The sequence below is a fragment of the Dysidea avara genome, chromosome 9 (genome assembly GCF_963678975.1).
Source record: "Dysidea avara chromosome 9, odDysAvar1.4, whole genome shotgun sequence".
Taxonomy (NCBI): domain Eukaryota; kingdom Metazoa; phylum Porifera; class Demospongiae; order Dictyoceratida; family Dysideidae; genus Dysidea; species Dysidea avara.
Genome location: NC_089280.1, coordinates 3,786,893 through 3,800,523, shown reverse-complemented (window position 1 = coordinate 3,800,523; position 13,631 = coordinate 3,786,893). Strand labels below are relative to the sequence as shown.

The 13,631-nt window shown below is 39.0% G+C and overlaps 2 protein-coding genes across 3 annotated transcripts in view; one reads left to right on the top strand and one right to left on the bottom strand.

Moving 5' to 3' along the window:
- Positions 1-572: 572 nt before the first annotated feature.
- LOC136265442 (dentin sialophosphoprotein-like) lies at positions 573-3,967 on the top strand. Of its 2 annotated transcripts, XM_066060291.1 has the most exons (5): positions 573-845; positions 888-1,357; positions 1,410-3,359; positions 3,414-3,488; positions 3,543-3,967. In XM_066060291.1, the coding sequence occupies exons 1-5, from the start codon at positions 632-634 to the stop codon at positions 3,570-3,572; spliced, it is 2,739 nt and encodes a 912-aa protein (XP_065916363.1). In that variant the 5' UTR covers positions 573-631; the 3' UTR covers positions 3,573-3,967. The 2 variants fall into 2 exon arrangements, with proteins under 2 accessions (XP_065916363.1, XP_065916362.1); XM_066060290.1 differs by having other exon boundaries at positions 573-1,357.
- Positions 3,968-6,965: 2,998 nt separating this feature from the next.
- Positions 6,966-13,631, bottom strand: part of LOC136265447 (TNF receptor-associated factor 3-like) — a 33,616-nt gene continuing 26,950 nt past the window's right edge. Inside the window, exons 6-8 of the mRNA XM_066060300.1 lie at positions 12,391-12,462; positions 10,120-10,191; positions 6,966-8,485 (exon numbers count right to left, since the gene is read on the bottom strand). Coding sequence (XP_065916372.1) covers positions 7,241-8,485; positions 10,120-10,191; positions 12,391-12,462 — 1,389 coding nt within the window. The 3' untranslated portion in view covers positions 6,966-7,240. The remainder of the gene's footprint in view (positions 8,486-10,119; positions 10,192-12,390; positions 12,463-13,631) is intronic.

Below are 13,631 nucleotides of genomic sequence, written 5' to 3'. Positions count from 1 at the left end.
TCAATTTGATGTTAAGATAATCGACTGTTCGGATAATAAGTGCTTGAATAATCAAGGCTCCACTGTACGTATGTAGCAATTCTGAAATATACTATCAGAAGAACTTCTCAACCATTGATAATTTAGCACAAAACGTGCTGCCTTATGCTATACCATTTCTAACTGGTGGATCGGGCTTGTTTGTGTAGGTTCCAATCTCTAGGCCTGCTATTTTAGGTTAGGAGAACTGATTCTAGTACATTACTATTCATATTGTAAGAGTAGACACCAATGAAATATGCATCACACCAGTGCAATGATGATTCATCACTCACATCAAATCCTGCAGTTTCTATGAGGATCCAAAATCGACAAACGACCGTTGCTAGGGAACTAAACTATAAATCTTTTTACGGAGATTTTGCGATGTTCCACCATTTCCGATAAAAACACGTAGACAGCAATGTAAGACAGTAAAAAATAAGGCTGTAGTTGGTCGAGTCACGTCCTGTGCCTTAATCCACTTCGCGCATGCGCACCCGCCAAGTGACGTCAAGTAGCGTTACCCACGCTATCTACATTTTGCTAGAGAGTCTTTAGCGAAAGTTGTGCTCTTTGTGAAAGCGATATTCACAGTGTTTAAAGCGAACCCATGGATCGTCCTTACAGCTCTAAGGTTAGGAAAAGTCAAGGACACCCTAACGACAAATTTGAAGCGTCTGGAGAGGCAAAAGCAAGTCTTTTCGGACAATCCAAGAAGCGTACCACGTCCTCATTCGCGGGAAATGCCTTGAAGAAGAATGGAGAAATCACCAAACGCAAAACACTTGTGTCCGGTGTTGATGAAGCCAGTTATGACAACACGTGTGGTGAGGTAAATCCCCTTCAGAAGATTGGAGTAAGACCAGCTGCTGATCACACAGAAAAGAGGGACAATTCGACTACTCCTGCCAACAAGAAGCCTCTTACACCATCAATAAAGACGCCGATTTATCCCTGTTCCCTTCTTCAACACCGGATCACTTCCTGTTCAGTGCGTCGGAAGCCATTATCCGAGCCTCTGGTGAAGACTCTACCACGCAGTCTTCCTGTTCGTGCGCCACCTGTTGGAGCAGTAGTGAAAGCAAGTACCAAATGGGACAGCCGACCCTCTACTACTAAGCGTAGTAGTAACACCAAAGTGAAGAGTTTGCCACCATCCAGTAGTGACACCAAGAAGCAGTCTTCTCAGAACAAGACAATCCAACAGTCTATCAATGCCACTGTTAAGAACACCAAGAAGGTCACTGTTACTCAAGAGACTCCATTACTTCAGGAGAATTCCTCTACCATCACCGATGATACAACACTCATCCAGCCCCACCCTAGAATTGACGATGTAAGTTCTCGCATCATAAATGCTAACAGTTAACATGTCTATTGTTTTACAGGTCAGTGAGGATAATGAGAAGACAATAACTGTAGAGAAGAAGTGTGTGCAACCAATTTTGTCCTCATCAGTTGTGAAGCGTATCTGTAGTGCTCGTGGTAGGGGTATTGTCAATCCCCCATCTAAACATGATGAGACCTGTGATGACGAAGACAGTGATAATGAGTATGAAGAAGACTATGAGGATGAGAGTGATGGTTCACTTTCTGAGTCAGAAGGAGAAGAGAAAGATCAGCGAAGTCAAGCAGCATCTTCAGCTGATGATGACCAACACTCCAGCCCTGTTAGCACAGGCCAGCAACACAGTTCACAATCACCAGAGGGTACTGATGATGAATGCCAGTCTGCTGTAGAGGAAAATGAGACTAACAGTCCACAAGAAGAAGTACCATCACCTGTTAACTGTTCCTCTAGTACTAACATGGCTGCTTGTAACTCAGCAGCTGGTGGGGCAGTAAAGAGAAAGATACCACTATACCGAAGAAAATCTGTTTTCCCCTTGTTTAGTTCAATAATGGATATGCCAAATCTCTGTTCTCTTCAGAAGCTGTCAAGGGAAACACCAGTACACACTGCAGCCCCACCCACAGAATCTACAAACGATGAAGATAAGCAGACAACTCTTGCAGCCCTGGATGAGATGCGTGAACAGCTAAAGGTGATAGCATCTGCCAGTGCACCAGGTGATGACCCAGATGATCAGCCAAATGTGTCATCTTCAAAGAAAGACAAAGTAGATATCTACTATGACATGATCTGTCGATTTGACTATACACCTCTTAAACCAATAGCTGATGACCTGATACTGCTACACACTGACTTGCCACCTACTGAAGTCTGCCCCACACTGAACAGGTCTCCTTCCTTCATTGGTGTACAAAACCAAGATGATGGGTTATTGTCTGGACGTAATAGTCCCAAACTGGACATCCCCCACAACAGATACTGTGGCTATAAGATCCGTCAACACCCTCTAGCCAAGTACACACTGAAGATGGAGAAACCTGTTAAGGAAGAGCAGAAGTGTTCCACTGTCAGTGGTGAAGGAGGTGTGGCTGTACAAGTTGCAATCAAGCAGACAAAGGCAACTGAACACCAACAAGTAGGAGAACAAGTTGAGGATCATCCATCAGTATCTGGTGAGGAGGAAGTATACAGTTGTAGTAGTAGCAACGGCAGTGAAACTAGTGTTGGGAATGAAAAACAAGATAATGTGGAGACTGAGCACCAACAAGTAGGGGAACAAGTTGAGGGCCATCCAGTGATATCTGGTGATGAGGAAGTAACCAGCAGTAATAGTAGCAGCAACAAAGAGACCAGCGATGGGAGTGGAAGTCAAGATAGCATGAATGATAGTGGAAGTCAAGATAGCAAGGATGATAGTGGGAGCCAAGATAGCAAGGATGATGTGGAGGTGTATACTCCAGAGGCTCTAGCCGCTAAGTTTGGCAATAGTGTCAAGATGGAAAGTGAAACAAGTTCAAAGAAGGAGAAGAAACGCAAAGTTGTATCCAAGTACAACTCATATGAGAAATGGTATGCTAAGAAGGTGGCACAGGAAAAGGCAGCACCTCAGCCATTGCCAGTCTTGAGGCATAGTAGTTACATGGATGCATACAGGAAGAAGATTTATTTGGAGAAGGTTCACAAATGTTATAGTGCTCCATTGAAGCTTCCTGTTCGATACAAGACTAGTCACACCCAGTTTTCAAAGAAATCAGCTCTTCCACCGATCAAAGTTAACCAGCAGCAGCAACAGCAGCACACAGTCTGCCGAGTACCCACACCACCAACAGAAGCTCCACCAACCAGTGGACCACTGATGGCAGCAAGAAACATACGCAGGAAACAATACCAGAAGAAAAGTGTGCAGGAAGCAGTCAAGTTGGTACCAGCACATTTAAATTACATGCTAGATTCCCCACAGAAATGTTTAGATTATGTTGAGAATGTGAGTTGATTCTTATTGTAGTGTTCACTATTAATTTATTGTCACTGTACACAGTTAGAAAAGGTGAAACGTAAGCAGCAATACTCTGAGTCATTAAGGCAGAAGCACTTGATGACATGGGCTAACAAGGTATGTTTTTCAAAACAAATTTCAGTTTGCTTACAGATTTCTTTCTGCACACAGAGGCAACATTGTACCAAAGCTCAGCCTTGATGGAGCGGTGGTGATGGTGACATACCGGGTGGATGTGATCAAGCTAAGGTAGGAGGGATGATAATAGGGCAGTGGTAATCATGATGAGGTGGCGTTGATCATGAGACTGGCCCCTATCATGATCATGTTGACTTGTCCTGATCATCATTGCCCTACCATGATCACTCCCATCTTATCTTGATCACATCCACCCTGCATGCCACCTTTACTGCTACCACCATTGATCATCTGGTCACCGATCAATGTGCTTCACTTTGACTACTATTGATCACAACTCTTCTGCTGCTGTACTCCTTGATTGCTGCTTCTTCTTACAGTTGACCATTTTGACTAACAGAAACTGTATATGTATATCACTTGTATTGACACGAAGTTTTATTATTAAAGTTATTTATTGCATGATTTCTTGGAGTGCTACTGATGTAGGTTGGCACATGACATGGTTGACGTTTTGTGTGCAATTTCTACTAGCTATGTAATATTGTTGTGGAATGCTAATCAAACTCACATTAAGATATAGTGGTGTGTGTTGCAATCAAACAAAAACAAAACGTGATAAAGTATACTATTAATTTTGTGATGCTGGTAACACAGAAGAGCAGTTAAAAGGTTTATATAGAGCAATCATGACAGTTTTCAGCTTCAGGAAATCTCATTGCTAAACACGTATATACAACTGGTCATTTTCAACTGACATAAAATCCAGGCAATAATACAGCTGCATGGGCCAAGGTGATAGATCCATCTACATAATATCTACTCCAGTAGTTGATACCACCAGTGCCCTAATATCTACTATTGAAAATACTGAGTTAAAATAGTTGATGAATTATTAGTTAACTGAGAAATTTAAATGTGTAATATAATCATACTATGGCCAACTTCCAGCATACAAAGATATTGTTTTGTGTGTGTGTGTGTGTGTGTGTGTGTGTGTGTGTGTGTGTGTGTGTGTGATAGTTAATAGTCGGAGGGCCTTGTGATAGCTAGTGTAGAAAATCTGCATGGCATGTGTGTGGTCAGGGCAGCGGTACATAGTATAATAAAATAAAAGACAGATTGTATATCTGATACTATTGTACAATCATTATTCCTCAGATTAGCTTTGGTAACTCTCCTAGTCTGTACATCAGTCTATAATGTGTGATATCTGTTCATGGTGAAGCTGTCAACTCTATCTCTCTACCACCATAACACTCGTAACATGTACAATATACAGGACAACAATGACTCTTACAAACTCACAAGTGATTTGAATAATACAACTTTGTATAAAGTGCACAAGGCAAATATGCTTGATATTCTAATAGAGCAGGAGGTTGTTATATGTTTATAAATCATTCGATTTCCAAGTGACAAAATCAATGCAACTAGTAGTATTGAAAATTGCAACATTGGAGCATTTATCACACTATCACCTCTACAGTTGATATTTACTTCACAATGCACACATGCTGGTGTTGTTGCAAGTTTGACTCAATTGTGGTCACGGTATTATGATTTGCTTTATTCTATAGATGCATTCCTGTAAGATGTGTAAAGAGTTGATATAATCTGAATGAGCTGAGGGGCAAATGGGTTAACACTAGGTCTATTGGTCATTTACCAGGTAATTTAGTAATGCTAAAGAGTATATACGAGTTCTTGGTAATATTATTGTTGATTTTATATGCACAGAGACATTAATAAAATTAATATAATTAATACTTTACACTGTATGGTATGAGGCCATAGTCTTGCATGTTTGAGGTCCTACATGTGATAATGATGAATAATATTGATCTCTATTCTTATTGTGAACTCTATGCAATCAAGGTAACTAAAATTTGGCAAGTGATTATAGGGTTGCTCGAAGAGCACTTCTACTACAAAAGAACTACAAGGAGACAACCTTGCAAGTGGACGTGCTTATAATTGTAAGAAAAGCTCCATGAGGTAGCAGTTGATTGATTTGTTATTTAAACTTGAAGTATAGCTACTTGGTAAAGCTGCATGTTCTTCCAGTACACATGACATTACGAACACATACACATGCAGCAATACTATAATTATACAAAGCTATATACATACAGCACATAAAAACTATTACAACTGTAGTAAAAAAGTTTAGGATATGTAAGTACTTGAGTAGACCATTACAAATGTCATCAAACAAACTAGATGGCAATGAATTCTACCACTCTGTAGCCTGCAGCTGGTACCAAAAGAAGTAGCCTGCCTGGTCTTGATGTATACTCATAGCATCCAGTACCAATGCATGTATTGTGCAAACAGGTATACACCAGCACCAGTGTTGATTCTACTCAGGATATCATTACATGCAGTAGTATTTTTACACAAATGACAGATCTATTCCAGTACTTGACTGGTTTTATCTTAAATTCTTAGGTGATCCATGTAGGTAGGTATATCCCAATGATACATGCATGAGTAAGCACAACTGAGCTGTTGTACATGCTAATAATATCCTAGGTAGGATTTCACAAGGGGGTCCAAATTCTTTGCATTATATAGTAGTAAGAATACATGAAGGGTTCACCTTTTTCTTGTTCCTCAGCGGGGCAAGTACTTAGCTCAAATGCTAGCTTGAAGCATTTCCTCAAGCCTTTGCAAAAGGATCTAAACTATTTTTAATTAAGTACCAGCACAATCACAAATAATTCAAAAATGTAAACTGAAAGCACCTCAAAATAAGTGTGTAAAGCATTTGTCCCATGACTGCCTCAACCCTGACCAGTTACCTATATATGAGGAAGCAATTTTAGTTGAGTGGAAATTGGTCAAGTACAGAATCTTTGGTAGGAGTCAGGGGGCACTAGCCCCAGCCACTATAGAACTTAAAATTGATTTTACTTGAAATATTTTAGTTGCAACTGAAAATTAATTTTATAGCTAACACCGAATATTATTTTGCACATAATCATTATGGCAAAGAGGTCAAAAGTTAATCTTATCTCACATGATCTCTTTGCTGTATTGTGTAGCAGAGCCTCACATTTGCATGTTCTATTAGTGTAGCTGATTGTCCCATTAGGTTCAATAAGTTTTATCACCTACGACTGGTTCTTAGAAGAGCTAACCCATTGCCTATACTTAGGTGCTTCACCCCTCTCGAATTAGTACAATTTGGAAGAGAGGAGCATATTATACATCTTTAATGTAGGATCTGCCATTGGTATAATTATGTGGCATTGACTCAAGAAGGATTTCAATAAAGTACCTAGTTATACTATAGCTACTCATTTACTTAATGGTTAATTTTTCTTTAACATGCATGCAAATATTATTGCCAACGCACATAATTACAGGGTGTATGTGTAAATCTGTCCTTTGCACACTTGTCAAAACTGCATTCCCAATCCACAGTTTAAGTTTGAAATAGCAGCAATAATGTTAATGTGATCACCAGCATTGTTAATAGCAAAATTAGCAACAAATAAGATCAAACTATGCAGTTAGCTGTGCAACAACAAATATAGCAGCACCGCGCAAATATTACGTAGATATTTATATAGACAGCATGTATGTGTGTATGTATGTCTGAGTTAGTAGCTGTGTATCAGGTATTGTTACCGTCATTACAACCACATAGAGTTATAAGTTCTTCTTGTACAAGGAAGAGATTATTTAACTTTCCCCATCAGATGCATATACATTACAGGCCACAGTTAAGGATGGAAGATCCTGGAAGTATCCACAATGCCCTTGATGTACATCACATCTTCCTTGACATAACTTGGGTTATCAAGGATTGAGAGCTCGGCAAATTCAGGGCAGCCACTGGCAACATTCATGTCACTAACTGGTCTCTTGAAACTGCTGGACTGAGCATTGGGCTTGAAGGTTTGGACAAGATGCTTCTTATGATCTTGGTCAACAAGAATTAGACTGACTTTCGGCTCAAAAGGCCACTGAAGGAGGGGGTCATACTCACCCCTCATTAGCACAAAGAAAATGGAGAGGTGTGTCCCCTCTCCACTACCATCACCATTAAGGTAAGCTCTGATGCACATTTTGTAACCATTTCTTCCTGTGTAAAATGGTGGGGAATAAATGCTGGTAATACGGCCAATCTTAGCATCTCGCATTCTTCGATGGACTTCAGGAATACGCCATAGGAATGTTCCATTGTGGGTACTAGCAAGAGAGGCTTGTAATTGTAGCTCTAATTCTGAATGATGCACATTAAGAACATTAAGTGTACGTTCAACTTCCAACACCTTGTCTTCAACTTGTTTGACTAACTCTGAGGAGGGTGGCTTGTCATATGGGACAACTTCACCACCATAAACAGATTTATGTTTGATGGCCACAGTTTGTTGTTGCTGTAGTTGAACGTTGTCTAACTGCTCCATTATCTGAGAATAGGTTTTGCTGTTTAAAGTTTTTGTGGAAGTCACTTCCTCTCTTATTGTGACCCAACTGCTCTCAAGCATCTTTATTTTCTGCTGGACCTGCTGCATTTTTTGATCACATCTGTTCACCTGTAGGATAAGTCCTTCTGTCTGATCATTGTTTCTTGGAACAACTGCTGAGAACATCTTTTCTTGCAAGTGTTCATTTTCCTTGGTCAGCTGGGTATTTTGCTTTATTATAAATTCAGCCTGTTTTTCAATAGCTTCAATCTTTTCATGCAAAGTTTTAACAGTTTTTTCATATTGTTTCTCAAGAATAGCCATTCTTTCATTTGATTGGTGAGCATTTTTCTCAAGTGCTTTGTGCTTTATTTCAAATTCTTCAAGTTCTTTGTTCTTCATCTCTAATTCTTCAATTCTCTTGACTGACAAATGGTACACTTCAGTCATATTCTGGAATGCCAGAGACATCTTGGAGAACTCAGTGATCATCGGTGCTAAATGATCAGCTAGTTTACTCGTATCCTCAAGATGAAGCTTTAATTTGTCACTGCCAACCTGCAAAATGATACTAGCTATTAAATACAATTATGCAGGCATTGCAGCAACTATGTGCAAACCTGTGCCACAAAATCATTATTTTACAAGTTGACTGTGTAAACTTCTAGAATTTGCACTTCATGACAAGTAAATAAAGAAACAAGCAGTGTATAAGCCATCTGTTTTCTCAAGATATATTTTTAATAGCTATAGCTGCAACACAAAACATACAAAATCATGCCACACTCTTTCATAAAATCATGTAATGTTTCAGATAAATAGTGCATTAAAAAATATTAATTTTAAAATGAAGTAGGGATCCAAGTGATAAAAAGTAGTGAAACACAAAATGGTATTACAGCAGCGCTTGATGGGAAAATCCCTTCATTAGCATGTTATGACCATTTTGCTTAATGTCAAAGTAGGGATTTTCCACTGAATCGAGCTATGCTGATACCATCATTCATCTCTTGTTTCACTACTTTCTATTACTTGGATCCATACTTCATTTTAAAACTATAATAATTTTTAATATACTAGTTTGTCTGATTTTTGTTATAACATACAGTTATACACATCTGACTGTTCTATTAGGGTGACTGCTGTACTAGAGTACGTACCTCAAGTCAACCTTTCACCTACCAGGGTGTGTGTCACTATTTAATATTTTCATTGTGCTAGCATTATGAATACAGCTAGACCAATAATAATGAGATGCGTCATTGTGATCAAGTAAATAGATTGTTAAGAGGCGTGGTCTTGGTGCTTGATCATTATTACTCAACTAAGATTGCATCAAGAGTTAATAATAAGAGAGGAGAGTGTCTAACGCCGTATAGTCCTGTAACAGATGATTGCGCAGAAATTAAACGGCTTCTTTTCTGCATAACGTACAGACTGGCTAGTATATTTTCGCATTCAACCACAGAGGCTATCCCAGATACAAGGGTGTGCGTTCATCGACATTCAAGTTCACCACGAAGAGCATCGCTATGTTGCGTAAAGAAGTGTGGCTGTTAACCTCGAAGATAACTCTGGGGGAGAGCATCTGAGAAACCAATAAACACTGAACCAAAGGCGGAGTACCGCTTCGAATTTTCACTGCGTCGCCAAGTTACCTTACCTTTGAGCATTCTTCAATTGAAGGAGCACTGTTCCCTGTACATACAGCTCAGTGTTTAGTTCAGTCTTCGAATATTCTCGAGGATTCATCACGGTGCGGCTAAACTAATTGCGGTAAGGAAACGAACAAATACTAGAAGCCTATACGTTACACGGAAAGGAAGCCGTTTAACTTCTGCGCAATCATCTATTACAGGCCTATACAGCGTTAGACACTCTCCTCTCTTATTATTAACTCTTGATTGCATTAATAGGTGTGGCATTGAACCTATCATGAAGTTACAGGTATCTACCAAGTGTTAGTGCTTCAATTAATTTGTGGCATCTAACTATGCTGCTCAAAGAAAATGTTGATAGGGAAATAATGCCTCAATATGGTTTCATTACATGAAGAAGAATGAAGACAACCCTGATTGAGTTTATGATATTGTACATGTACGTTATTGCATGTGACTACTACTACTACCTTACTTACTTAAACATATTATCAGAAATGGCTATTCAATTAAAAGTTGTTACATCCACTTTACCTCAAAAACTGCATCCTCCTCCTTACACACACACTTGATGACTTTGCAGTCATGAGTGATGTGGTGAAGATACTGTAAACAGCATACGAGATGTTAACCACAACATATCCTTAACACTTCCCATTTGCCATGGGCATTAGAACAGACCAAAGAGTGGGGGGACAACTTTAAGAGTTTAAGGTTACGGAATAGTTGAAAATGCGTGGGCGGAACAAATTACAAAACCTGCTTTAAACTAAGTGGGGATAAATAATTTCAACAACTGTGTTGTGTTAGCAATACAACTAATTGTGCTTGTTTGTTTTTACTACAGAACAACGACTGTCCTTGGGTGTGTGGTCTACAATAGAGCGATGTTTTATAAAAACACGCCGCCAAAAACCAGACTAACAGATTACTGAATCCTTATAATTTCAACACAAGTGGCTAAACAACTAAAATATCTAGGTCCTGTGGAAGCGATTTTTTAAGTTACTGGTAGTATAGACGTTTTGTTGAACTTTTAGTAGTTTTTTCGAGTGAAACAAGCTCTTTGAAGGCTAGTATCTGAGTCACTGGGGAGAAACACACCAAAAACGCTTTCACAGGACCTAATAAATTTATTATACAGTATCACTATGCCCCAGAAAAGCCAATAGAGCCTACAGCTTTTGCTGTATTTGGCGGCGGAAAAACATGGTAGTGACTAGTAGTGACAGCTGGAGCTGAGCGATGTACGGGCTGGCTTACTTGTGTTACTACAACAAATAGTAATGTTCCACCTGCCTCAAACTACACTGTAGCTATAAAAACATTAAAATGAAGAGCTTCACCTTCATTTAAAACTTTTCACGCTGCTAGACTGGTTTTATGGGCTTCTCAAAAAGTATCGATAGGCATTCAAAATTTTGAATGATTGCCCGTGACTATACCGTAACCTTAAGTATAATATGCCAAAGCATTGCCACAAGTGCTATAGAGATAATAAAGCACTCAGTGCTTAGCCTTGACAAAGCTCAGTATACAAAATGTGCTATGTTATGGTAGCTTACAAATAGTGGTTGAACACTTCCAAGCATGTGCTGACACTAGTCCAGGTGTATGTACAACAAGCCTGTATTTTTATTACTGTCACAACTGCACTTTATGAAACTTTGAAGTTTCATAAAGTACAACTGGTGGACTACAAAGTACAGCTCACACCACAAACCGTCCTTTATGAGAAACAAGTACATCCCTTATTATTTGATGCCACCCACGTAAAGTTCTTAAAATTTACATAATAGTGTAATATGAAGTGCACAAGAAGCATGAACTCTCATGGATCTGTAATGGCATGTCCATAATTGTGTGCATTGCATCATTGCTATATGAAGTGATATAAGATCAAAGAATGCAGTACAATACAAGTAGGGTAGTGCTTGTAAAGTGGCAACTATGTAAAATAGTGTTTGGTTAGGGCATGGGGTATGGGTAGTTGGAAAAGGCGGTACAGTTGGACACGGACGTGGACAGATATTTTCAAAAAGCACTTTTACATTTATGTAACAGTTATTCTTCATACTTAATGCTGTTTTTACAGCATTCTTCGCTTCCAGACCCAGGTGTTGATCCTTTCATAGCGCTTATCCATTTATAAGCGCACGTGCGAAGGACTAGACCAGCACTCCACAGCATGCCAAAGGTCATATAGTGTTGTACACATGCTCTAAAGTCTAATACAGAGTTATATAGTTGTAGAGATTAGCTTGTATACGCCCCATGCAACTTAGCTTAGCAGGCCAAATCCACAATCTTATGCCTTTTAGTACAAGGCGCAGGTGCTTATACTGAGTGTTGAGGGTTTCAAGGACCTGGCCTACGAGATTAAGTTGGGACATGCTAGATTAATCTTTATGACTCTGAATTAGATTTCTAGAGCATGTATACAACACTACAATGGTCTTTAGAGTGCTAGTCTATCCTTTGCACATACTCTTATAAATGGATAAGCGCTATGAAAAGATCAACACCTAGGTCTGGAAGCGAAGACTGCTGTAAAAACAGCGTTAGGTATGAAAAATAACTGATATATAAATGTAAAAGTGCTTTTTGAAAATGTCCGTGTCCGACCGTATCCGCCTTTTCCAACTACCCATGGGGTATTGGTCACCAACAAACCAGCAACAAATTGAGCAATTAAACACCAAAGACTAGCAGGCCTATACTAGTATTGCTATGTTTTCACTGACAATTAAGAGTTAATATTACCTCTTGATAACTGGTTAAGCTAATATAATCATAATCACATACCTGTGATGCTGGTATTTTCTTCTTACAGTTCCCACACACTTTAGGAGCATTAGGACACAGTTCAGTGTGTTCCTGTAAGTATCACCACAACACTACACTACTAGCTATCAAGAGTTAATAACAGTAGGGAGAGTGTCTATCACTCAATAGGCCTATATAAAATGAGAACGTGTAGGGCATCCTGGGTATTATTTCTTTGTAGTTTCGAATAGTCCTCTGTAAACATGTTTTGTATGGCTTTACAAAATCAATAGTTGGCTGTGACTCCAATGTTATGATGGTAACTCCAGTGCGTGATCAAAAAATCACAGAAAAATCAAGAATCTATCTTCCCAAAGGAAAGATTTGATCGTTATAGTAAGTTGTGAAGAATTGTCCTCAAAATTGCCTTCAGTAAGACTGCTAATAGAATTAATAAGTCCCACCATTGGAGAAGACATGACCAGCACAACAACAGCAGTTAGTCCCAAGTTAATTAAGTGTGTTTCAATTAGAACATGTATTTTCCATTAAAGGAATCATAGATAACAGATGACAGTGTTCACAAAACCAAATTTCATTCAAGGGGAGATACTATTGCCTGCTCTCTATAAAATCCAATTCAAAGGTATGGATGCCTGGCTTCTTCCACATTAATGGCACTCAAAGTGTATTTTTCCAATGCATTGCAGTACAAACACCATTAAAGCTTTAACTACATTAGTGAGTTATTTTCCTGTTCACAATAGATTAGAGCAATGCAAATGTATTACAAAGGTATACTTCACTAACTCAGTTAACAACTGCTTCAATTCTTGTACATGAGTAATAAAGACTACCTCAGAAAAGTCAAAACAGTCCTGCCTTCTTTAATAAGAGTGCCTATATCAATAGATCTTGTTAACAGTGGCGTAGCCAGACTTTTCGCCATGCCTGGGCAATGGGTGGGCAAGCCATTCCTATGTAACACACGTACGCATGCCCATCTTCATATGGACATCAATATAACATTTTTAAAATGCATTATGTATCATCCTACACTACTGTATGCAAGATGACTAATATCAACCTAATAGAAGCGAACGCCTAGCTAGCTATTGGCCTTCTAACACATTACATACATCTAGCAACATGTGTCTTAATACCAGACTACTAAGATTTTTGAATTAAAGCATGAGGCGCTCTATCACGTGATGACTATGCTCTGCACTACAGTTGTTAGCCTAGAAAAGTGGAAACAAAAAGAAAAGAATTGCTGACTG